Below are 23,392 nucleotides of genomic sequence, written 5' to 3'. Positions count from 1 at the left end.
CTGGACGCTGAGGTCCAGCACCGAGGGCCTTCTGGCGGTTCCCTCACTGCGAGAAGCCAAGTTACAGGGAACCAGGCAGAGGGCCTTCTCGGTAGTGACACCCTCCCTGTGGAATGCCCTCCCATCAGATGTCAAAGAGGACAACTACTACATCTGAAGGCAGCCCTGTTTAGGGAAGCTTTTAATGTTTGATGTATTATAATATTTTAATATTTTTTTGGAAGCCGCCCAGAGTGGCTGGGGAAACCCAGCCAGATGGGTGGGGTATAAATAACAACAACAACAACAACAACAACAACAACAACAACAACAATAATAATAATATGCTACTAATAATTCCTCAGATCTTATACCTCGGAAAGAACCTTCCAGTTCACCGGCATTGTCCCTTGATATGAATTGTGTGACAACTCAGTTACAGGCAGCCCATTTTCAGAGAAGGGGACTGTGGCGTTTGTACGGAGCTCCCGGTTGTCTCGCGGACTATTGACCCATACACCACTAATCCGCTGCCTCCAACCAGGTCCTCCCTGGTAAATCACTTAGTCTCAGTCAGGTTCTTAAGTTAACAAAGAAGAGTGTGTAGTTTATTGCAAATACAAATAAACTTTAACTGCATTCAAAACATTGTTACTCTTTACCTTCTTGGTCTTATTTTATCCTGTCTCTAACTCTTCTACTTCCCCTCACACAAGAACCCACTGCACTAACTGTCTCTCTATTTCCAACTGTCTGCCAACTGCTTTCCCAACTGCCTTTCCCAACCAACCAACCAACCAACCAACCAACCAACCAACCAACCAACCAAAACCAGCAAACTACCCACTAACTAGCTAACTCAAACCTCAGGCTAAGCCCTTTTATAAACAGGTAGGCTCCACCTCTGGCTTTTCTATTGGTCTACCTATTAACCCTTTCTCTCCCCCAGTACAGACATTTTCAAAAGAACGGGAAACACCACAGGGACGAAGGACTTGCCTCCACCACACTGGTATTCCAAAATCCTGTCCTTTACTGTATCCTAAGGGAGTGAATGGCTGTCATACATTAATGTAGACAAAAGTTATGGGGTGCACAAGATCAGAGAGAGAGAAGCAGCTCTAGAGGGATTTTATTTTATTTGTTTAGAGCTTGCTGGCGAAAGCTAGAGGGCTTACTTTGCATCCGGGGCACAAGACGTGTGCTTCTTTGCATATTGCCTTCTCTCCATCTGCAAGCATAATATTACAGAACACCCACAAGTCCTTGGTAGAAAGGAAACTGACTATTTAAAGCTGCCCAGGGACTTCCACTGCTCAAGAGAGTGTGAAACAGTACATTTCACTCTCTGACCACAATACCCTTTGGCAAACGGTTCCTAGGGCTTGATGAGAAATGACCAACATCTAGATGCATTGCAATCCGAACAGCGAAGTGTGATTTTCACAGGGACTGTATAAAGGCTAAGTACAAGCATGCCTAACATTTTCCACATGGCCAACAGGCCACAGAAAAAGAAGCTTGGAATATCCAGTATTTTTCTGCATGCTGTCCTGCGTGGCAGATATAAATGCTGACGTATGTATTTTGACTCCTTCAAAAATATGTAGCATAATTCCAAGCACATATAATCATAGAATTGTTGAGTTGCAAGGCACCCTAAGGATCATCTTGCCCAACCCCCTGCAATTCAGGGTCTGCACCTGTCCTATATGGGGATCAAACCTGCCCCCTTGGTGTTATCAGCACCATGCTCTAAGTGAAGGCCCTGTAACTCCCAACCCCATGCTCTCCACAATCACATTGCCTAACCCCACTCTTTTGTCCCTTTCTGTCATAAGTCTCATACACCTCTCTCACCACACAGTTGTCCTAATTCTCAACTCCACTCTAATGGCAAGTCCTACAATGACCCCTCAGGTTGCTTTCATCTGCCTGCTCTTTGTCTTCTCTCTCGCATGCCTCTAGGGGCAGACTTTGGTCTTTCAATTCTCAGTGGCACCCTGTGCAAGGCCAAAATTTGGTGCCCCCAACTTGTCATCTTCTGTTCTGCTCAAGTCACTATATCATAGCTGTGATGAAGCCCTGTGACACTCCCTAGGCTTGATGCCGAGTGCAGTGGAACTTGCGTGATGAAGCCATAGGCCCCGCAGTTGCCTTAGATAATAAACACATGGACACGAATATATTAGGTCAAAGGGATAAAATAGGCCACAACTTTATTGGTTACAGATGTGAGCGGTTTAATAATGTTTTTGGGTGGCATGCATATTTGTGGTATGACAAGGTCAAAGCACATAAAGTGTTTAAAAACCATATTGTCAGGAAAGCACTGTTTAATATCGGGATATGATATAAGGATTTGCTTGAAAACAAAACTCCAAGGTGGTTGTCACCAATGGAAGCGAAGGCTCAGAAAAAGCTCAATATGGAGGCCAAATGGCCGAAATATTGGGAAATTTTGGAACAAGAGGGAGATAGATTAAAACTGCAAAGTTTTGAAAAACTAAAAAACAAAGTGCGAGATTGGCTTCATTATTACCAAATAATGGAGGTTTACAATTTGGACAAGAAAATTGGCTTCCAGGTGGAAAAATCAAAATTGGAAATAGAACTGTTAGATCCCAAAATTAAGAACTTGTCAAGAATGTATAACTTGCTGTTGAAATGGGGCACTCAGGATGAAACGGTAAAATTGGTTATGATTAAATGGGCACAAGATGTTGGGCATAATATTATGATGGCTGACTGGGAACAGTTATGGACCACAGGTATGAAGTTTACGGCATGTAATGCCTTAAGAGAGAATATAATGAAAATGATGTATAGGTGGTACATGACACCAGTCAAGCTTGCAAAAATTTATCATTTGCCCGAAAATAAATGTTGGAAATGCAAAGAGACTGAAGGTACATTCTTTCACCTATGGTGGACATGCCCAAGGATTAAGACTTTCTGGGAGATGATCTATAATGAAATGAAAAAGGTATTTAAATATACCTTTCTGAAGAAACCAGAGGCCTTTCTCCTGGGCATGGTTGGCCAATTGGTGTTAAAGAAGGATAGAACTTTCTTTATGTATGCCACAACAGCAGCAAGAATACTTATTGCAAAGTATTGGAAGACACAATATTTACCCACCTGGGAAGAATGGCAGATGAAGGTGATGGACTACATGGAACTGGTGGAAATGACTGGCAGAATCCGAGACCAGGGAGAAGAGTCGGTGGAAGAAGATTGGAAAAAATTTAAAGTTTATCTACAAAAACATTGTAAAATTAAGGAATGTTAGAAGGATGTTGGAATGAAGCTACGTGGTTTTAGCAGAAATGTTATAAAGGATTAAGTAAAAATGGATTGGTAATTAGTGAAAGAGGAGAATGTTAAATTATAGTATATTAAGATAAATTGTTAGGATAAAAACAAAGATGGAAAGGATTTGCTGAAATATCTAATTGAACTAGAATACAAAAAAGGGAGGTGTGAGGAGGTCAAGGAAATAAGCAAAGGAAAGAAAGTTATGTAAAGGTTGGATTTGTGGTTTTTTTTGTTTGTTTGTTTTTGTGCTTTGTTTGTTTAACTTTTTCTACTTTTCTTTCTGTAACCTTCAAAACTTAAATAAAATCTATTATAAAAAACAACAACAGATGTGAGCAGTTTAGCTTAGGCATTGCGTGAAACCAGACTATATCCTGACTCCTGCAGAGAGTCTCACTAAGGGTAGGGGGAGCCCTATGAAATAAGTTAAATCGGGGCACCCCCAGGGTCCCTGATAAGGTCATGGCATGGCCCCAGCCCATGCCCAGGCTTCAGTCAGGATCCACACCTCCAGATCCCATTAACAGGATACCCATATTGAGGAGGGGCAGGCGGAGGCTACAACCTCCCCTCCCATAAACAAAGGCTTACCCAATGCCTAACCTTACAAAGTTGTGACAATTGCTACAAGTTAGGTGAAAACCAAATGGCTGGTACCCATTTGCCAACTGGAAAAATTCCTGCCTGGCCCCAACAATATGGCGGCTGACATTAGTCCTTAGCAAGGCCAAAATCATAGGAACACATAAAAAGAGGGAGGGTGGGCTGGGAGATCCGGTGAGGAGGTGAAAGGAGGATGTCCCCCAGCCACGCCGCTGTTTAAACGGCAAGTGGCCACACCTCCGGCTGCACCAATTAGTCAGCCAGGGACGTGACACAGCCAGGAATTCCTATGACGTGGCTGGCATACCTCTGCCCTCTATCTGAGTCACTGGGAAGTCCCGGATGCCCCGCCACAACACCGCCCACTGGGGAAGGTGAGTGGACCTGTCACAATGCCCTGAATCTGTCTCTGATGCCTTCATAGTCTTTGTTTACATGTGCTGGAAATGGAGTGAAACAACACATGTATGGTGGGGATGGATAGAATTGTGTGTGCTAGCTCTGCCCACTATTCTCCTTACCCTGGGTGGTTATCTGAAGCAGGGAGCCTGCTTCTTCTCATGGAGGCTCCCTTCTCAGTGTAGAACCCTAGACATGTGGTTGCCATAACAGTCAAAAGAAGAGTGACATTTATGAAAATCTGCCTGGTTACAGTCCACCTCAGGGTTGCACTGTACAGTTTGGGTTTCTTGTCTCTTTGGATGATGAAATTGTATTAGGGGAAGCAAGAGTTGTGTTGTCTTTCCCCAGCTTTCAAGTGCCAAGCTGACTATGAATACTTAATAAGTAATCAGTGCAAGTAAAGTGAGCAAGCTGGAGATCCGGGGATAACTTGCTTTTTACTTATTGCATGTGGCTTTGGCAGGCTTAGAGGTTATATTAAACTGCCCCAGTTTTTGCTGGAGAGGATTTCTAATAATAAAAAAGTCAACACTTTTTAATAAGTTATAAACGCAAGAAGCAATGTTCCAGGAGAGGGGTGTAAGGAGCTTATCCATCTCTCTCCTTTGGCTTGCACAGTTTGCTGAGATGATGCCTCCGCTGGGGAAATGGAAGTTGGCAAGTGGACAGCATCCCATCGGATGATTGGAGGAGGATTGAGTCAAATACAAAGGCAAGAGATGGGTGACGGACTGGCTTAGAGAAATTGTGAGGGCATGAGAGGAAGGCCCCTTTCACTCGGATCAATCTTCCACCTGTAGGGGTAAAGAAATCTCTAAGTTTTGGTTTTTCATTTTTGCAACCTTAAATTTGGTTCTCCACATTTCCACATCAGTTTTTTTTTTTTTGGGGGGGGGGGGAGGAATTACATCTGCACGAAAATCCATCATCCTCATATTCATGTTTGTATGTGATTTTGCCTAATATGCACATCTTGCAAAGGACTTTCCCTAATATAATGCATGTCAATGGTTGTTTTTTTAAAATCAATATATACATTTTTATGCACCTTAAACCTAGTATGTGCCTTTTTTCTTTTACATATTGCTTGGCTGGAGAATTGCCTTGCGAAATTTGAAGAAATGTGCATTTTGATGGATAGTTGTCCTTTGTGTACGTATTGTTTCAGAAAGTGCTATTTAGGTATATTTGACTTTAAATGTGATTGATCCCAACTCCTCAGTATCTACCCGGAGGTCCTCCAGTGGATTTTGTTAAGGATGAATTTAATTCAGTGCCTGCCCTTTCCATCCTTCCATGAAGAAACCACCCAAGCAAATTATGTTTGCCAATTGGTTTCATACCTTCTGCCAAAAAGCACTTCAGCAGTCATTCAGGGATCTATGCCAGGTGCTTTTTCTTAGCTTTGCTTGTCCACCTTAGTGAATTCATCCATAGCAAATGAACAGCAATTGATGGAAAGATCAATTGGAGTAGGAGGGATACTCTTGTTAGAGTAATTCTCTAATGTCACATTGTGCAGTCCTTCAGAATATTGCCTCCATTGTAGAAATAATTCATTCGCATTCAGTACTGGGCCAGCATCTCTTCCACTCACCTTTGCTTCTTCCTGTTTGTTTGTTTTTTAATGCTTCATTCTTTTTATCTTTCACTTTATTTAGCCAATTTCTTTAAATCACTTTTATAACAGCATACAAGGGTGTAAAAAGGAAACGGCAACATAAAATGAATTAAAACATAAACATGAAAACTCACTGACTCAGAAATTCCCACAAAATTATACGGAAGGTGTGAGGGATTTATGCCATTTGGTTATACAATGACCCCAGCAAGGGGAGAATTTATGGCACTACGGATCTTGTAAAAGTTCTGGGCTCAAATTTCCTCTCTGGGAGAAATGAAATCAAGAGGACCTTGGAAGAGGCAGGGGGTGGATGGAATAGTGTGAGGGCAAACTGCTTCAACAATACCTTTTCCTCATCCCATGTTTCATCACCCAAAATGCTTCCTCAGCCGTTCTGTAATGGAGCACAGTAACTACATCAGCTTTGCCCTTCACACTGTTGTTCCTGTTGTTCTGTACAAGTTGGAAAATGATGGTGTGGGGAGTCTTTCAGGGTTCTTAAATGTGAGGGAGGTCTCCTTGAGTATAGAAGACTCCCCATTTCACACAAGTCCACTCACCCTCTCTGGTGCATGTGATTGCGGGCTGGCATTACCCCATGCGCTGTGATCTGACATGGGAAGTCCCAGGGACTGTTTCCCAAGCAGCAAAGAAAGCCTTTGGGCTGAGCTTGCTTTCTGGATAATTGGCTAATCAGCGAATCGCAAACAAGCATGGGCCACCAGGTGTGTGTGTGCTTAGCCCGCCCCTCCAGTATATTACATATACTGTATATATTGTTGCAGAGGGGAGTGACTAAAAATCAATCCTCCTGTCAGGGAACTACCTCCTCACTCACCCAGTGTAAGATATTCCACATTCTCCTTCTTTAGCAGAGTTTGTCTTCTCATGCAGTGAAGTAAGCAGCTCACGTATATCTTTGAAACAAAGCTTTAATAGTAGAAAAACGTAACATGGTTACATACTGACAGAGAGAAACGAAACATCTTGAGGCAAGTGACAGTTAGCTTCTTAACTGACAAGCTGAAGGGAGGGGCCAATTCTAGAGTACAGCATAAAAGCCCCGTCCCCTAGTGGCCAGGTATTCTATCAATCAAATTAGGTATCAATGCTTTGCCTACACATATTAAATATACATAGGCATGTGGCTTGCTCTGCAGCCAATTTTTTTGTTGGACCACCCACACTCCCACCCTTTATTGATCATTTGTGATCAATAAAGTTGTGGCTTGATTTCACCCAAATATTGGTTGTCAAGTCTCTTTGCCTTGGTATTGGGGTGGATCGAAGAGTAGGGGGGGATGCCTGGCCTCGCAATTGCCCTCCAACTGTGGAAGGTGAACTGGGGCAGGGGCAATGCTAGCACTGGTCTCTGCTGTCCCAAATCTGTCCACTTTACTTTCTCGTTTTTCCCTGTCTTCTTGTTCTCCACCTCAATTTGGAAATGAAAATGATGAAATCCCTCAGCATTGCAGCTCAAAGTTCTCCTAATGTACACTATTTTGTATTCTATTTCCCCTAGTATGAATGTTTTTGAAAATTAATGTTCTTTAATAGAATGCATTTTTGCATGTTATTTTCACTAAGATGTGCATTTCAATGCACTCTTTCCCCTAATATAAGCATTTCTGAACACAGGATGTGGCTGGAGAACTGTGCTGCAAATTTGGAGATGTGCAAATTGTGCGTTTCAGTTTGTGCATTGTCTTGTAAAGTTTGAATTAAACAGAGTCACCTTTAAATGAGAACTGAACTGAATTTCTCCACCTATCCCTACAACTGCTGCTCTCCCTTGACTGTTAATGTACACAGAAAAACCAGGAGAAAGTTCATGTTCCCAGGATTCTGTCAACTCTTCTGGACCTCTTCCCAAGTTCCTTTTGACCCTGAGACATGTTCACCATCATCTCATTTTCATACGTAGTAGGGACATTCACATGTTAAATTTAATGAGAGTGCAATCTGTAAACTATCTAGCAGAGCTGTGCACTCCCAGAGTTATTCAAATGTAACTTTCAGTGAGTGAAAAAAAATTGTGGATGGATCCTCTGGGCTGAATTGGGGGTGCTTATATTCATTTGAACGAGACGTGGGGGGCGCTGTGGGTTAAACCACAGAGCCTAGGGCTTGCTGATCAGAAGGTTGGCGGTTCAAATCCCCGCAACGGGGTGAGCTCCTGTTGCTCGGTCCCTGCTCCTGCCAACCTAGCAGTTCTAAAGCACCTCAAAGTGCAAGTAGATAAATTTGTACCGTTCCAGTGGGAAATTAAATGGTGTTTCCATGCACTGCTCTGGTTCACCAGAAGCGGCTTAGTCATGCTGGCCACATGACCCAGAAGCTGTATGCTGACTCCCTCCACCAATAAAGCGAGAGGAGCGCCACAACCCCAGAGTCGGCCACGACTGGACCTAATGGTCAGGGGTCCCTTTACCTTTACCTATATTCATTTGAAGTGGGTTTTATTTTACTTTTTAAACCCCTGTCTTCTGAGCCATTCCTCACACACCCTTTATCATTAGCACTTCCTTTTTCTTCCCTTGGCTTCTTGCTCTATCATTTACCCACCTGAAAACCACCTACCTGCCAAATAACAATGTGTTTTTAAAAAGAAGACACCTTAGCATGAGTTGGTTGGCTTGTATTATTAAATTTTGCATCTGGCAAACAGATGTGAAATCTACCCAGGAAGGCTATTTTTTTCCTTGCAATTAACATCCAATGACTATTTAGCACAAAATATATGTTTGAATACCATAAAATCTCATTCAGGTAAATGTTTTATTTGTCAGACAGAGGGAAAGACAGAGAAACCACTCGGGGCTGACTGTTGCAAGGCGCGGGGGGGGGGGGAATCAATTTTGCTCAATAGGAAATACAGAAACTGTACTGTATATTTCAAAACTGTAACCAGGGAGCAGTGGCTCCAAGCCTCCAAACGATGGTAGTTTTTGCAAAGATTTTGAGCTTTGCAATTTAGTGATGAATACGTCAAAGAACAACTCTTTCAACTTTGCTGTGAAACTTCCTCCATGAAGTTCACTCAAATAAAGGCATAGATGGCTTCAGAAAGGAGGCAAGTCTACAGCACCCTCAACTGATACCCACAGGTGTCCTACAAAGGGGGCGGCAGCAGCAGCAGCAGTGGCAAGAGCGAGAGGGAAGCTTAACACAAGGTTACCAGACGTCCCCGTTTCCTGGGGTACAGTCCCCGGATTTACAAATCAGCCCCCATACAAAATCCATTGAAGTTGAAAAGTTTCCCTGGATTAATTGAAAAAAATCTGCTAACCTTAGATTAACACCTCTCTCCCCCCCCCTGCCCCCACACCACAGTATCTCTTAGCTGCCCAACTACTGTGTTTAATTGCATTTTATTCTTGTATTTTTACAATAAGTTGCAAGCTACCTTAGGGATCATTTGATTGAGAGATGTAATTATTTAAAATAAATAACCATCCCTAGCCATAGGGCTGCCACCTTTCACTTGGCCAATCATCGGCAATTCAGAAACTTTTTGCATCAGTAAGAAAAGAATGAAAACTTCTGGCAGCCATGTATCAATATAATCTTGTAACTTTAAAAAACAAACCAAAAACCAACCATTTACATATACAGTTGGAAAACAAGTCACTGGGGCCAACACAGCAATTTCTGAGTAAGCAAACAAAATAATGTCACACATTATATTTCTTTTAATACTGTACTAGCTATTCTTTGCTGCTGCCTAATCCTTAAGAGGATCAATAAAAATGCCAAGTCAGGGGTCCAGAGGAGCTGAAGCATAGATTTAGAAAGAGGAATACAAGAGGAATACACAGGCCAACTGGCACAGGATACTTTGAGTGTAACAGGGCAGCCCCCTCAAAATCAGAATCTGGTTACAGCCTGCCCGCCAGGTCAGGAGGAGAGAGAGAGTCATGTTGTGACTGTGGAAAATGATGCCACAACTTCACAATTAGAACTACCCCAGATCTCCTCACAGCCTCTGTCCACACAAAAAACAAAAACAAAAAAATGTGTTGTAGTAATGCCTTTACTTACATCACATCCATTGTCATTTAAACAGCTTTCTCATATCCTCCTTTGGTGGGGCTTCACACTGATAACACTGCTTCCTGATGTTGTGTTAGTCCATTGCAGCAAACATAAAAAAACCCCTTAAATGTGATTACCGGTAAGAATTTTTTGTTTAGTTTTTAAGGAACAGGTTTCCTCGCCAACTCCCTCCCCACAATGTTTTAAGGAGAGCACACACATTAGTTGCTTTTAGCAGTAGTAATGACCTGCAATTCATGTTAAAATAACAAAGGTTTTCATCATAAATAACCCATCAATCCCTTGGCAACCGCCCCATGAATTTTTCATGAGCTTGTCCCTTCCATTTTCACTGTTGACTCTAATCTATTTATTCTACAATATCGTTAGCATTTTCTGCCTTTGTTTCTCCCCACCCTTCCACTGCATCAATGAACATTTTTATGTTCCCAGGTGACACTTAAGTTTCTTTGCCCCACTCCCTCAGCACTGCCACAGCGGCGCACTTTTTACCTAGTTAACAAGCACAGCATTCTAAAAATTAAACTTGGCAACACTTCTTGGGGTCCAACAGCTTTCTAAATCACTGCAGACACCTGCCGCAGGGAAAATATTAGAGACTGTTCTCCCTATAATAAAACAGCTTCACAGTGCCACATCATTTAAGGGAACTACTCACCCATTTTCACCCCTCGTACAATTGTGCCAAGAAAACACAGCTTCCTCTGCTAATGGTTCAATAGTGATGCCACATTCATTTGCTTGATTCCAGCCTGTTGGACCAGCTGTGGGGAAATATTGCTGCAGCAAGGAGGCGGCGACACCTTGGGCAATGGCTGTACTTCAGAAAAGTCAAATCAAATGCCAGAGATGAGAGCTAGAAGGCAAACATCAACCTTGCTAGTTGCTATGCACACGCTTTAAAGCATAAAGTGAAATTGATATGCAACAAAATCTCCAATGAAAAAAATTCCCATTAACTCTAAATTGCGTGTGTGTGTGTGTGTGTGTGTGTGAACTCCAGAGGCCCAATATTTCCACCCTAATGGATGACTTTACACAGCTAAAGGGCTCGATTTGAATCAGGGCTCTGAAATTCATTTGAACCACACTGTTCTTCTTGACAGATGTTACTAAAGTGAGTGGCATGGGATTCAGATATGCAAATGTAGCCCCCATGTCATTCCAGTAATATATGAATCACCCCATAGCCTCCTTGTGGACTGCCCTCAGTGGGGTGGGTGGTCCATGCAACAAGCCGTTTGATATATCCCATCTTGCCATGATGACCACATTTTCTGCAGCTACAGCAGTGGTGCTCTAAATGTTCCCACAGGAAACATATAAAGTCTGAGGGGTGTATGTACTTTTCTCAATATATGGGGCCACCATATGGGTTGGTTGCAGCTCTGGCCAATATCCAATCCAGCATATGTTTCGACACAACCATCTACCCTTTGCAACATATGCTTTTGTGGTGGGGCATTGTGGTGAATTGCAGCAGCATAGACCTCATAGCTCCTAGCCCTAATGGTTATATAATACCTCTTATACTAGACGGGGAACATAGGCATCATGGCCAGGAGGCATTGATGGCCTTGCCCTCCATGATTTTGCCGAGTCCTCTTTTAAGGACATCTAAGTTGGTGGACATCACTACTTCTTGAGGGAGTGGATTTCATCATTTCATGGCCAAATGAGAGCTACCACCGACAGAGACATCACCATCACTATTGGTGAAGTTTTCTGTAAGCATTGTGGGACCTTCTGTGGTGGACAGGGCCTTCCCACCAGCAGGGCACTTTTTGGTTGGTGAAGAGGCAACCTATTCAATCCTATCTCCCTCCAGCTAGCAGTTCTGAAGGCCTGGGATTGCTTCATATATACTGTATCCAGAATCTGAAAGTTGCACCAAATTGTGGCTTTATAAATATGCAAGTTTTTAACATGTGAGTTTAATTGATTAATTAATAAATTACTGAGTTAGAGTCAGGTGATTGATCAACCAACATGATTTAATTATTTGACAACCCCCCAAATTAAATACACTAATTAAACAAAAGAAAAACACAGAGTCAATCCAGCCTGCCTGCCTCTCCTGAATAGCAGATGGGAACAATTATTGCTTCTTTGAAGAGGGCTACATCATGAATCATAGCTCTGACAGCTGGACCAGAAAGGTGAGCCATGGACATGGCAGTAGGGATGCTTGTGGTATTTTAAGCTTTGTGAATTCCAGTACAAACTAACCTGATCCACACTACCCCTGGCTTTTGCACTTCCAGTTTTCAGATCAAATATGTATCAGAATGTAAGTTACAAGTACATATTTTCAGAGAGAGAAATCTGTTTAGAAATGCAATTTTGAGAGAAACCACAAATAGAAATTTGAGTGCAAATTTCCATGCAGATCTCTCTCTCTCTCTCTCTCTCTCTCTCTCTCTAAAAAAGCATATTATTGTGGAAACTGAATCAGCTTATAAGTGAATGCATGCAAAAGTGATATGGAATGGAAAGAAGACTGATTTGTGCTTTGCTACGTAACATTCAATTTCCATACATGGTTTAATATCCAGCTAAGGTTACATCATCTGAACTCACAGTAGTGCTGGCCCAGAGCATTCATCCCACTATTTTTCATACAACAAATATTGGATTAATCATCAGGAGTCATCAGATTTGAAGAATTTTTGTTTTACTTTAAACGCAAGATGGCATGACCCCTCATCCGTTCTTTTAAGAACAAAAATACAAGAATATAGGAAGCTGCCTTATACTGAATTAGGCCATTGGTCTATCTAGCTCAGTATAGTCTACACTACAAGATGCGGCTCTCTGGTCCATGGGCCCATCTTATCCTGCCAGGCCATTTCCCCCAAACTATGCCCACCCTCACTGAGTTTATTCATCAAAGCCATGCATGTAAAGACAACAATAGCCCAAAGTACTTGGGAATGGACAAATGATCAACTTGCTTCTCAACTATGCTATGCACAGTTAAAGTCTATTGTGGCAATGTCGGTAATTGACTGACACCGTCCTCTTCCCTTACAACTCTTTTAAATTACCTTGAAGCTTTTTCCACCTAGCCCTGTGGAATATTAATCACCACTTCATTAGATTCACTGAAAGGGGAAGTTGGGAATTTACAAAAGCAATTTCTAATTGCACTTTTGAGTCATAGTGAGATTGAAATGGGGGAGGGGGTTGCTCATGAACAAACTCCACTATTAATTAGCATCAGTGGTAACTTAGAAGAGGGGGGAAACATGTATCAGCAATAACTTTTCCTATGAGGATCTCAAGCAAAGTACCATAGAAGCAACTATCTGAACTTGCTTTAATTGCAAAACAAACATAGAATGGAATTAGGTGGAATGTGGCTCTACATAGTCTCTTTCTGTCCTGGCCCATCCTAGTTAAGGAGGGTGTGTGTCTGTATGCAACTACAGCTGCTAGAACATTATTTGCCCAAAAATGGAAAGAAGAAGCTGTCCCGACAAAAGAAGAATGGATACTGAAACTAATGGACTATGCAGAAATGGTGAAGCTTAGCGGAAGAATAAGAAATCAAGACACAACTTTTTTTATATAAAGGAATGGCCTCGGTCCAGTATATCTGAAGGAGCATCTCCTCCCCCATCGTTCTGCCCGGACACTGAGGTCCAGCACCGAGGGCCTTCTGGCGGTTCCCTCACTGCGAGAGGCCAAGTTACAGGGAACCAGGCAGAGGGCCTTCTTGGTAGTGGCGCCCGCCCTGTAGAATGCCCTCCCATCAGATGTCAAAGCGATAAACAACTACCTGACATTCAGAAGACATCTGAAGGCAGCCCTGTTCAGGGAAGTTTTTAATATGTGACATTTTAGTGTATTTTTCATCTTTGTTGGAAGCCGCCCAGAGTGGCTGGGGAAACCCAGCCAGATGGGCGGGGTACAAATAATATATTATTATTATTATTATTATTATTATTATTATTATTATAAATGGTTTGTTGAATATTTACAAATAAGCTGTAAACAGATCAAGACATTGGCAGGATTATTGTTAAAACCTGCCGTTTCAAAAATAAATATGAGAACAGATGATTAAAGAATAAGTTAAGATAATTTGGAGTATGCAGAGAATGTGAAAGTAAATATAAGGAACCAAAGAAAGAGGGGGAAGGAAGTCAAGGTTCAAAATGTTAGAATGATTGTTGAAGTATTGTTGTAATGAAAATTTTACACACACACACACACAGCATCAAACCCGATAAATTGTACGTTCCCTTTCCTGGGTCACTCCCTTGGCCCCTGCACCTTCTATCCTTTGCATCTTCCCCTAACCCATTCCCCTCTTACCCTCCTTCTCTCCCTGTGAGATCTCCCTACCAATATGTTTGAACAAGCTCTCAATGGTAGACAGCTGAATCCATGGCTTATCTCCACTGAACAGTATTGATTATGAGTTATTACAGTAAGACCTTTTCCTTGTGATACTCATTTCTTGAAAATGAAAGCTCCTTCTCTATACCCAACCCATTCAAATTAGCAACATGCAACAGTCTTTGTGGTGAAAATTCTATTCTATTCTCCTTTTTCAGTAAATAGGTATCCTCCTACCATTTTGTAGTGTTTGATTCAGTCATTTTAAAAAGCTGGAGCACCCTAACCTTCTGCTTTGAAATTCACTAGAAAAAGTCACATTGGTTTCATTTTTCATCTGACAGACAGCACCTTGGACAAATTAGTCTATTTTGCTCTTATGTGAACAAACCTAGAATAATTCAGTTTCACTTGTTGAAAATAGCTGGCAGGGAAAGTACATTTCATTTAACTCTCACATGATTACTGCCACCATGGGGAGAATAGGAAACCAACACTGTTGTTGTCAACAGTATTTAGAGATGGGGAAGGGACATAGCTCAGTGGCAGAACAGCTGCTTTGCATGCAGAAGGTTTTGGGATCAATCCCTGGCACCTCCAGTTAAGGCTTGGAAAGATCCTCTATCTGAAAGTCTGAAGAGTCAGTGCTGACATTCCTGACTTACAGTAGATGGACTAATGACTCACCATAAGCCAGCTTCCTATGTTTCTTTGTAAGGGACATATGATACTGAGTCAAGACTATTGGCCCATCTTCCAAATAACATCTCATCTGACTGGTACAGCATAATTTGTAAAAGGAGAGGTGCCATTTCTCAAGACACGATAGGCTCATACCATTTGGAAGACCTTCCTTTCCCATAACCCTAACTTCACTCATGCAGCTGATTCCATGAGAAATTAGCTTTGGGAACCCTGCACATATTAACAATGAGTCACCAGTATATACAGTCAGTGACCCTTGGCTGACACAATGTGGACACAAGGAATGTTATCTTTTTCGCTTTTGGATGGGCGGTAGCTACTGAAAGGCTCACTGGCCAGTTTCTCTCACCTTTAGCTGGGCTTCATGACCATGAAGTCCACAAAAGTCAGCTGAGCAGTATCAACATGAGTTCACAATGGCCAGTCTTTGTCCTTCAGTTGGGCATCAGCAACATGAGGTCATAATGGAAGTCTCTCCTTCAGTTAGCACAACAACTGAGGTCACAATGGCCTTGCCTGTTCTTCAGGTGGACAGTATCAGAATGAGGTCACAACTGACAAAACTGTCAGCGGCTCCCAGCTGGTTGCCCAGGAAGTATAAAGACAAGGGAAGGTTTCTTGCCATCCTTTTTTTATTTCAATACAAAGACAGGCTATAGAACCCAGCCTCTTGGATAATGGCAAGTGAATCTCCTCTCCCCATCTCTTCCACTTCCTCATTTGTCACTTCTATGGGTGCTGCTTTGTGACCTCTGTCTTTGAGCTCCTATTTTTAAGGCTCGCCAGGTTCTGGGAGATGGAAGGTCTGGGATGCTTTCTAATGACACTGTGTAAGCCAGCTGCCACTCCAGTCCTGCCTCCTCCTCTCCCATTATTTCCCAATCCCCCCCCCCATCTGCCTCTGAGCTGTGACCTCCCTCAAACTCCTGTTGTAAATCTATACTGTCTTCCTCTTCCTCCTCCCTGGAAGGGTCAAGATGGGGAGGTGGTCTCCAGCATTCCTCCTCTGCCCAGTCCCTGACACACACTCCCTCTCTCTCCTTCCAGCAGGCTAATCATCATCACCAGTTGGCACTGGGGCACAACCCTGTTTCTCTCTCACACACACACATATATGCTAGAGCAGAAACATGTGGCCACAACCTCTCATTGAGGAGGAAAAAGAGTGGGATAATTGGTTGGTTGGGGTGGCAATCCCTTTCCCAAACTCGAACGCATCTTCTGACTGAAGCCGTGGCTCTGGATTCTGCCATCGCCACCTCAGTGTCTGTGGTTTCCCACGTCTTCGTGACTTGCGAGGGCTGCTTCCGCTTCCCCGCTGAGTACCAGAGGCAGCAGCTGCCATTGCCTTACAAGCAGCTTGCGTGCTTCTCCAGGAGTCAGTTTCTGAAACCGCCAGTCCTAAGACAGGCAGGGCACAGAGGCTGCTGTGGTGCCATGAAGAAGGGGAGGCCGCCATGTATAAAAAGGACATATTGGAAGTTGTGCAAGGGAAAGATTCAGCCTGGGAGCTGGCGCATCCTGGGTGGGACTGGAGCCCAGATAAAGGCCTCTTGTCTCAGAGGAACTGCTGTATGCACCGCTGTGGCTGCTGCCAAAGGGGAAAAGGCCCTGGAGAGAGGAGACAGGCAGACAGAGCAGTCCTGGAAGTGTATCTCTGCTGCTTCCTTAGTTATCCCCAGGATGATTGTGTGGATCTGCTACCGCTGGCTGAGTTTGCCTACAATGCCTGCCGTGCTTCTGTGGGACATAGACTATTTTATGCAATCTTGGGATTTCCTCCACACGGCTCCCCTGCAAGTCCTATGTATGAGAGCAGAAAGGAGATGCTCTTGTCCTGAAGTGGGTGGGCCAAGCTTTCTTTGGGAGCAATGTCAGGGCTGGGGCACTGGGAATCCATTCCCCATGTCTGCCAGGAGGATACCAAGTCCTTCTTCCTTCACAGGGCCATGCTTCAAGAGTATGGTCTCCAATGCCGTTTCCCAAGCTGATGGACAAGAGCCAAACTCTGTCATCTGTGGCATTCCAATCTTGCCTTTCTGCATTGACTCCCAAAATATGTATGAGCGTGAAAAAGCTATGAGGAGCACCAGCTTCCTGCTGAAGCACGTCTCTCAACATTTGAACTTTGATGTAAGTAAGCAGGTCTCAAGGTGACTTCTGGACCAAGGCTTAACGCTGCAAATTCAGATTCCACCCCCCCCCAGGCCACGCTTCCAGAGAATGGTATTTGTCGCCACTTCCCAAGCTGATGGACAAGAGCCAAACTCCGTCATCCATGGCATTTCAGTCCATCCTTTCTGGATTGTAAAGTCCTTCCAAGTCACTGAAGGAATCCATGCTACTCAGTGCCTTGCATGTCTTCAGGGATGTCCCGGTTGTCGTCTGAATGTGCCAGTCCCTGACAAGAGGAGAATGGCATTACTGGCACATGTTAAAACTAAATAAAGAAATTAGAGCAACTGGTTGCTTGTGATTGGCCAACGATCAAATAATATTTCGTAATAAACCTCTCATTGAAGAGTAAAGGACTATGTGGTGAGCAGCTGCAGAAATGTACAGACACAAAGGATCTCGGTCACAGAACAAGATATCTGACCATAGGTGTGCAGTGGACAGTGGGAGTGGTATATTTCTCAAGAAACAGCTTAGCTATATCCCTTAGTGCATGCTCCATTTGTCACTATCCCTCCTTACGGACAGACAGATTAAATATTTCACACAGCACCCCTAAATGCAGTTGTCCAGATTAATTTTTAATCATATCTGGGTATTCCAAAACTGTTTCTACCCTAACAACAGCTTTTGTGTGATGAGCTTTCTGTAGCTATCCGCTGATCTGCAGACTGACTCCACACCCTATTATAGTCTGCCAAGAAGAGATGGATAAATCTATTAAGCCCAGCTCTGCTTGACAACCTCACATGAACTTGCATTCATCAGACCCTTTCCAAAAGAGAGACAGTTCTTATTTCATCTTCCAGCTTAAAAAAAATAATCAAAAAAATCTCCGTAACCAAACTGTGGGATAATAGATCTTTAATCTGTCTTTAATTACTCATTAATAATGCAGCTCCTAATTCCCCTCTTTTTTCATTAAAAAGGGAAAGAACAGATAGATAAATGTGTGTGTTTACCAGAAGAGCAGACTGATAGGGAAAATACGGCTGCTATAACAGCTTTGGCAATCACTTTCTAGTAATTTTGACAGACAAAATAGAATAAAAATGAGGGATGTATAAAATACTGCTGAGAAATCATGATAGCGGTATCAAAACTCCCCCCCCCCCCCCCCCGCGCTTCCTTGGTATTCTTCAGATGTTTTACCCAAGACAAAATCGCCAAATTCACTTCACAACTGCACTTTAGGCAAAATTCAGCAATAACGTTGTGGGTTGACCAGAATCCCCATGGAAATTTCAAAAGTTTTTTTTTTTTATCAAAATCCCTGTAAAATTCCTCGGGCATTCTGGCTGAAGAAGCAACATCTAAGTCTTCCCTGCAATTGATGGCAGCTGAAAAAATGATTCTTCAAAAATATTGGTGACTTCCCTGGCTCTCCTATATAGTTCTGGTGGTAGCCAACCCTTTGGTGGGGTGGAGCCATTGAACGATCCTCCTGGCACCAACAAAACTGTAGTTTATCTGAGCACAGCAAGGCAGCAGTGAGGTCAGGGCTGTATAGATGCATTAGTGGAGCCCATCTAGTGTTTCTGCCTGTGTCCCCATGCTGTCACTGTCACCTCACTGTCACCCTGACCTACTGACTACCTGAAGTCCACTTTCACAAAGGCTGAATCCACACCATACATTTAAAGCACATTTATACCATTTTAACAATCATAATTTTCCCCCAAATTATCCTGGGAATGGTAGTTTGTTATGAGTGCTAAGAGTTGTTAGGAGTCCCCTACACAGAACAGCAATTTTCAGAGTCCCCTGTGAAGAGCGATTGGTTGTAAAACCACCCTGGGCACCGTAGCTCTGTGAGGAGAACTCTCCCTGGAAAATAGGGAGACTTGGAGGGTCTGCAGTCTCTACTCAATCTCCTCTCATCAATCCCCTGTGATTGGCAGCAGATCTATCAGGTGGTTGGGACTACAACTCCCATCAACCCCATCAGGGTTGATGAAGGCTGTCTTAGAGTCTGATAATAGGAAGGCATATACGCTAGCACAAAGGCTGTTGCAAGGCTTTTTCATGTCTTGGTAAATATATAAATCAAATCAAACACAGAGATCAATGTCTTTCTTTTCCCTACCGCTCCATGCAATGCCTCACAGCTATTTTTAAAAAATTGTATGCGGCTAAATAATGGTAGTTTTTCTGTGTGATTCCAAGTGACATTCTCTCTCTCCCCCCCCCTTTTCCACAAGGGTCAGTTTCATTGAATGAGGATATTCCTCTGGTAATAGCTCGTTTGACTGGCCTTGCTTCTTCACATGTGGGGATAGCATTGGGTCAACATATGCATGAAAGGGACTGAGCCAGAAGTAACAGAAAGCTGCCAAGTTGAGGGCAAGGGGAGATGGGGGAAGGAAATGGCATTTCTGACATGAGCCTAACCTATTAAGCAATCAAATCCCACCCCAAATGAAAATTGCTTCTCCAAATATTGCCTTTTGTCAAATTGGAAGCACATGGTAATGAAGAACTTGGTGGGGATTACAGCTCCTCATTGGTAAGACACAATCAAAGACAAACCTAAAATATAAGCCTAGATCAGGTGGAGGGTCAGCGTTATTGACAACATGAGCTTTCCAGCGAATGTCCACGACAGACCAGAGCTTAGAAACTTCATTTGAAAAAGGAACCAGTTCAAGTTCAACACATCCAAAAAAGGATGTGGTTTGAGATCTCCCCACATATGCTAACATAAGCAGAATATCAAAGGACTCCCAACATTTTTTAAAGCATTGGCGCATCCCCATGATTTGTGTACCTTTGAGAAACTGGCAAGGACATTAATGCACTTTATGTGCCTGGCATCTAATGTATCAGAAAGCACCGGGAAGAGTTTATGAGGAATGAGGTAGGAAAAGGGCATTCGTAGTAAGTTATTTTGAAAAGCTGCAATGCATGACAGGTCCTGGCTAATAAATAAAACGTGGTACCCTCACTCATCTCCCAAAAGTTAAGCTTTATTACTGACAACACAATGGATGGCTCTGATATATTTGGAGAAGTCTGTTTTCTTTTGTTTGAAAGGGTTGGATTATTTGACTCTTGTACATAAGTGAATTTTGTCCTAGCGACTTCCTGGGACCACACAACTAACAAGGTTTGAAGGGAAGGTGGCTTGAAGGACTGAGGTTTGAATGAAATTCTTCTCTGGAGCACCCATTGTACCCTTTTGCCCCCTGATCCTTGCTGAATGCTTATTTGCAACACCACCTTCTGGCAAATAGAGGAGATTATACATATCATAACCCACAGCAGGCTAATGAGCCCCAACCCTAGCCCCGGTTCCCAGTTAGCTATTGTGGTTAAAAGCCATCCTGGGGAACTTTACTGGAGGGTGAAATATATCCCTAAAATATATATAAATCATAAAACAACAACACTTGGATGTGTGTGGGGTTAAACTAGGCTACCTAGATAACACCCCTAGTGCTTCAGAAAGCCCTCTGTGAATGTTACCTTTGAATCTCTCATGTACTCAGTCTGGTACTTTACTTCGTATTTTTACCCAAAAGAGAAAAGGAATGACAGCTGAAGCACTGAAATGAAATGGGGAATGAAAAACATTCACCCAAAAGAGCTAGGCCATCTATATAGGCATATTGGTGACTTTGGAGTTATATTCGTTTTGCCTTCACAAATTCAAGGAGTCACCGTGAGCTTAATATTAAAAAAGGGTCATTCAGCAACCAGAAATGGGTAGCTGGAAACAGTTACTGATTTTCTATTTTTATTTTTAATGACCAATATTTTCCTTAAAATGTGAAATCAGGCTAAATGGTGTTTGAGAAAGCAGGTTGGCATTTTGATGTGAAATATGTGTATGTGGGTATAGGGAAGAAGAAGAAGAGTTTGGATTTGATACCCCGCTTTATCACTACGCCAAGGAGTCTCAAAGCGGCTCACAATCTCCTTTCCCTTCCTCCCCCACAACAAACACTCTGTGAGGTGAGTGGGGCTGAGAGATTTCAGAGAAGTGTGACTAGCCCAAGGTCACCCAGCAGCTGAATGTGGATGAGCGGGGACGCGAACACGGTTCACCAGATTACGAGTCTACCGCTCTTAACCACTACACCACACTGGCTCTCTACATACTTGAAGAGCACCCTATACAGTCATACAATGATGCAAGCTACACCAGCCATTTGGGGCTCTGGCTACACATGGGGAGAGGTGAGGTGACCTCCCCAGACAACAGGATCCACAGGGACAGCAGATCCAGCCTCCAAGGAATGCATTGCCTGCTACTACTGCTACTGCCATGGTGACACACCCCTGCGGCATGCTCCTTGGAGACTAGTTCTGTCATTTCCTCATCATCAGCACTCTGCATGCCACTTATACAGTAGCTTCTTTGGAAATAGGTGCTGCTGATGGTCTCCCACCCTTATCCCTGGTAGGGTTGGGAGTACCATTCTGTGGTTCACCTCACAGGCCAAAATGTCTTGGGTTGGTCCTGGCTCAGGCTTTGCCCAATGGACATTTCTCTTCAGAAGGAAGACCCCTTCAGAGGACAAAATATTCCTCACCCAGTCCCTACACTAAGGGGTCTGTTCCAATTCTAGTTGTGTGGCGATTCCCGCCTCCCACCAGTTGGAATAAATAAAGACACAGGACACCATTATTTTAGGTTAATGGGAAAAAATTGGCCACAACTTTATTGGTTACAGGTAAGAGCGGTGGCGCTGTGGGTTAAAGCCTCAGCGCCTAGGGCTTGCCGATCGAAAGGTCGGCGGTTCGAATCCCTGCGGCGGGGTGCGCTCCCGCTGCTCGGTCCCAGCGCCTGCCAACCTAGCAGTTCGAAAGCACCTCCGGGTGCAAGTAGATAAATAGGGACCGCTTACCAGCGGGAAGGTAAACGGCGTTTCCGTGTGCGGCTCTGGCTCGCCAGAGCAGCGATGTCACGCTGGCCACGTGACCCGGAAGTGTCTCCGGACAGCGCTGGCCCCTGGCCTCTTAAGTGAGATGGGCGCACAACCCCAGAGTCTGTCAAGACTGGCCCGTACGGGCAGGGGTACCTTTACCTTTACCTTTAAGAGCGGTATTGGCTTTAGGCATTGGTCCTATCAGACTATCTGGCTTCAGCCTATTAGCATGAAAACTGGAAAGGGTTAACACCAGCAGGGGGAGCCCTGGGATGCACATCACTAGGAACTCCCCCAGGGGTCACCGCTCGGGGGCATGCTTTAGGCCCTGGAACTGAATCTGCGGTGAGGACAAAAAGGTGAGATCCCGGGGCTGCGCCAGCCTTAAATGACCCAGGCCACGCCCCCAGAGCCAGCCGATTGGCTGGTCCTGGGGCTGACATGGCCTGAGGATTCCCCTGGTCGCACGGGGCTGAAGCCAGCCCCGCCAATTGTTGGGGGCGTAAGCTGGCAACACCACCTCTTCCTTATGTTGGAAGTGGCTTTGGAAACAACTAACCAGGCACAACTTTATTATTAATAATAATAATACAACCACAATGGCATTGGTCACCAATATGGCAGGCTGATTCCATATGCACCTTTGTGTTGCTGAATTGGTGCAATTGTTTTCAGACTCGAAAGGTATGGGAATATTTTTTAAAAGCAATGAAATTTTCTCAAGGCTCTGTTGTTAACATTTTCCCTTTTTATTTTTTGCTTTGCTGCTAAGAGAGATGTGCCCTTCCTTCGCTGACAGAGCCCGCCTCCATACGGCTTGCCCTTCCTCAACCCACTGATCACACAACACTGCATACGTAAATGATCTGTTTTATATTCCCTCCTATGCTGTCTAGTTAAATCTCTTATTTTTAAATCTATGACTTCTCTATCAAGAAACAGGAGAAATTGCTGACTGCACTGTAAAACTCCCTGAGCTGTGAGGCCCATAGATCAGCTTTATTTGAGTTGGAGCATTTTCACGAAGAGGGGGAGGCTAACAGCAATCTGTCTCAGGTTTGGATGCTTGCTGGGTTCATAATTTCTACTAGGGCTGTTTGGGAAGGCCTCTGGTAAGATGAGATCCACCCGAAAATAATAACCGCCTGCTACCACAAATAATAAAGCAGTAATATATTATTTCATGTGCCTTGCTGAACTGGTAGGCACACTGGTTTCAGAGCATCGCTGTGGGAATTATGCTCTGAAATCACAATGTTGTTTACTGAAATTTGGATACCTATTTTTGCACAAGGCTCATTTTTGAAAGGGTCCC

General features: G+C 43.6%; 1 protein-coding gene and 1 long non-coding RNA gene across 3 annotated transcripts in view; one reads left to right on the top strand and one right to left on the bottom strand.

Moving 5' to 3' along the window:
• LOC307215935 (uncharacterized protein) overlaps positions 1–7,112 on the bottom strand; it is a 102,910-nt gene extending 95,798 nt beyond the window's left edge. The window contains exons 1-2 of one of the 2 annotated variants that reach the window (XR_013838716.1): positions 6,765–7,112; positions 4,422–5,096 (exon numbers count right to left, since the gene is read on the bottom strand). Coding sequence is in view for 1 of the 2 variants with exons in the window: in XM_079975773.1 (XP_079831899.1) it covers positions 4,422–4,507 (86 nt within the window). In the remaining variant the exon portion in view is untranslated. Of the gene's footprint in view, positions 1–4,421; positions 5,097–6,764 lie in introns of those variants that run through there. The other variant, XM_079975773.1, reaches the window with a different exon arrangement.
• Positions 379–10,948, top strand: LOC307215974. The gene is made up of 3 exons (XR_013838828.1): positions 379–870; positions 4,921–5,104; positions 10,734–10,948. It is a non-coding gene; the product is annotated as an uncharacterized lncRNA (long non-coding RNA).
• The last annotated feature ends 12,444 nt before the right edge of the window (positions 10,949–23,392 follow it).

The sequence above is a fragment of the Podarcis cretensis genome (assembly GCF_951804945.1).
Source record: "Podarcis cretensis genome assembly, chromosome: 5".
In the NCBI taxonomy this organism is placed as follows: Eukaryota; Metazoa; Chordata; class Lepidosauria; order Squamata; family Lacertidae; genus Podarcis; species Podarcis cretensis.
Note: the sequence above shows the minus strand (reverse complement) of the source record. Positions and strands in the feature narration are given on the sequence as shown.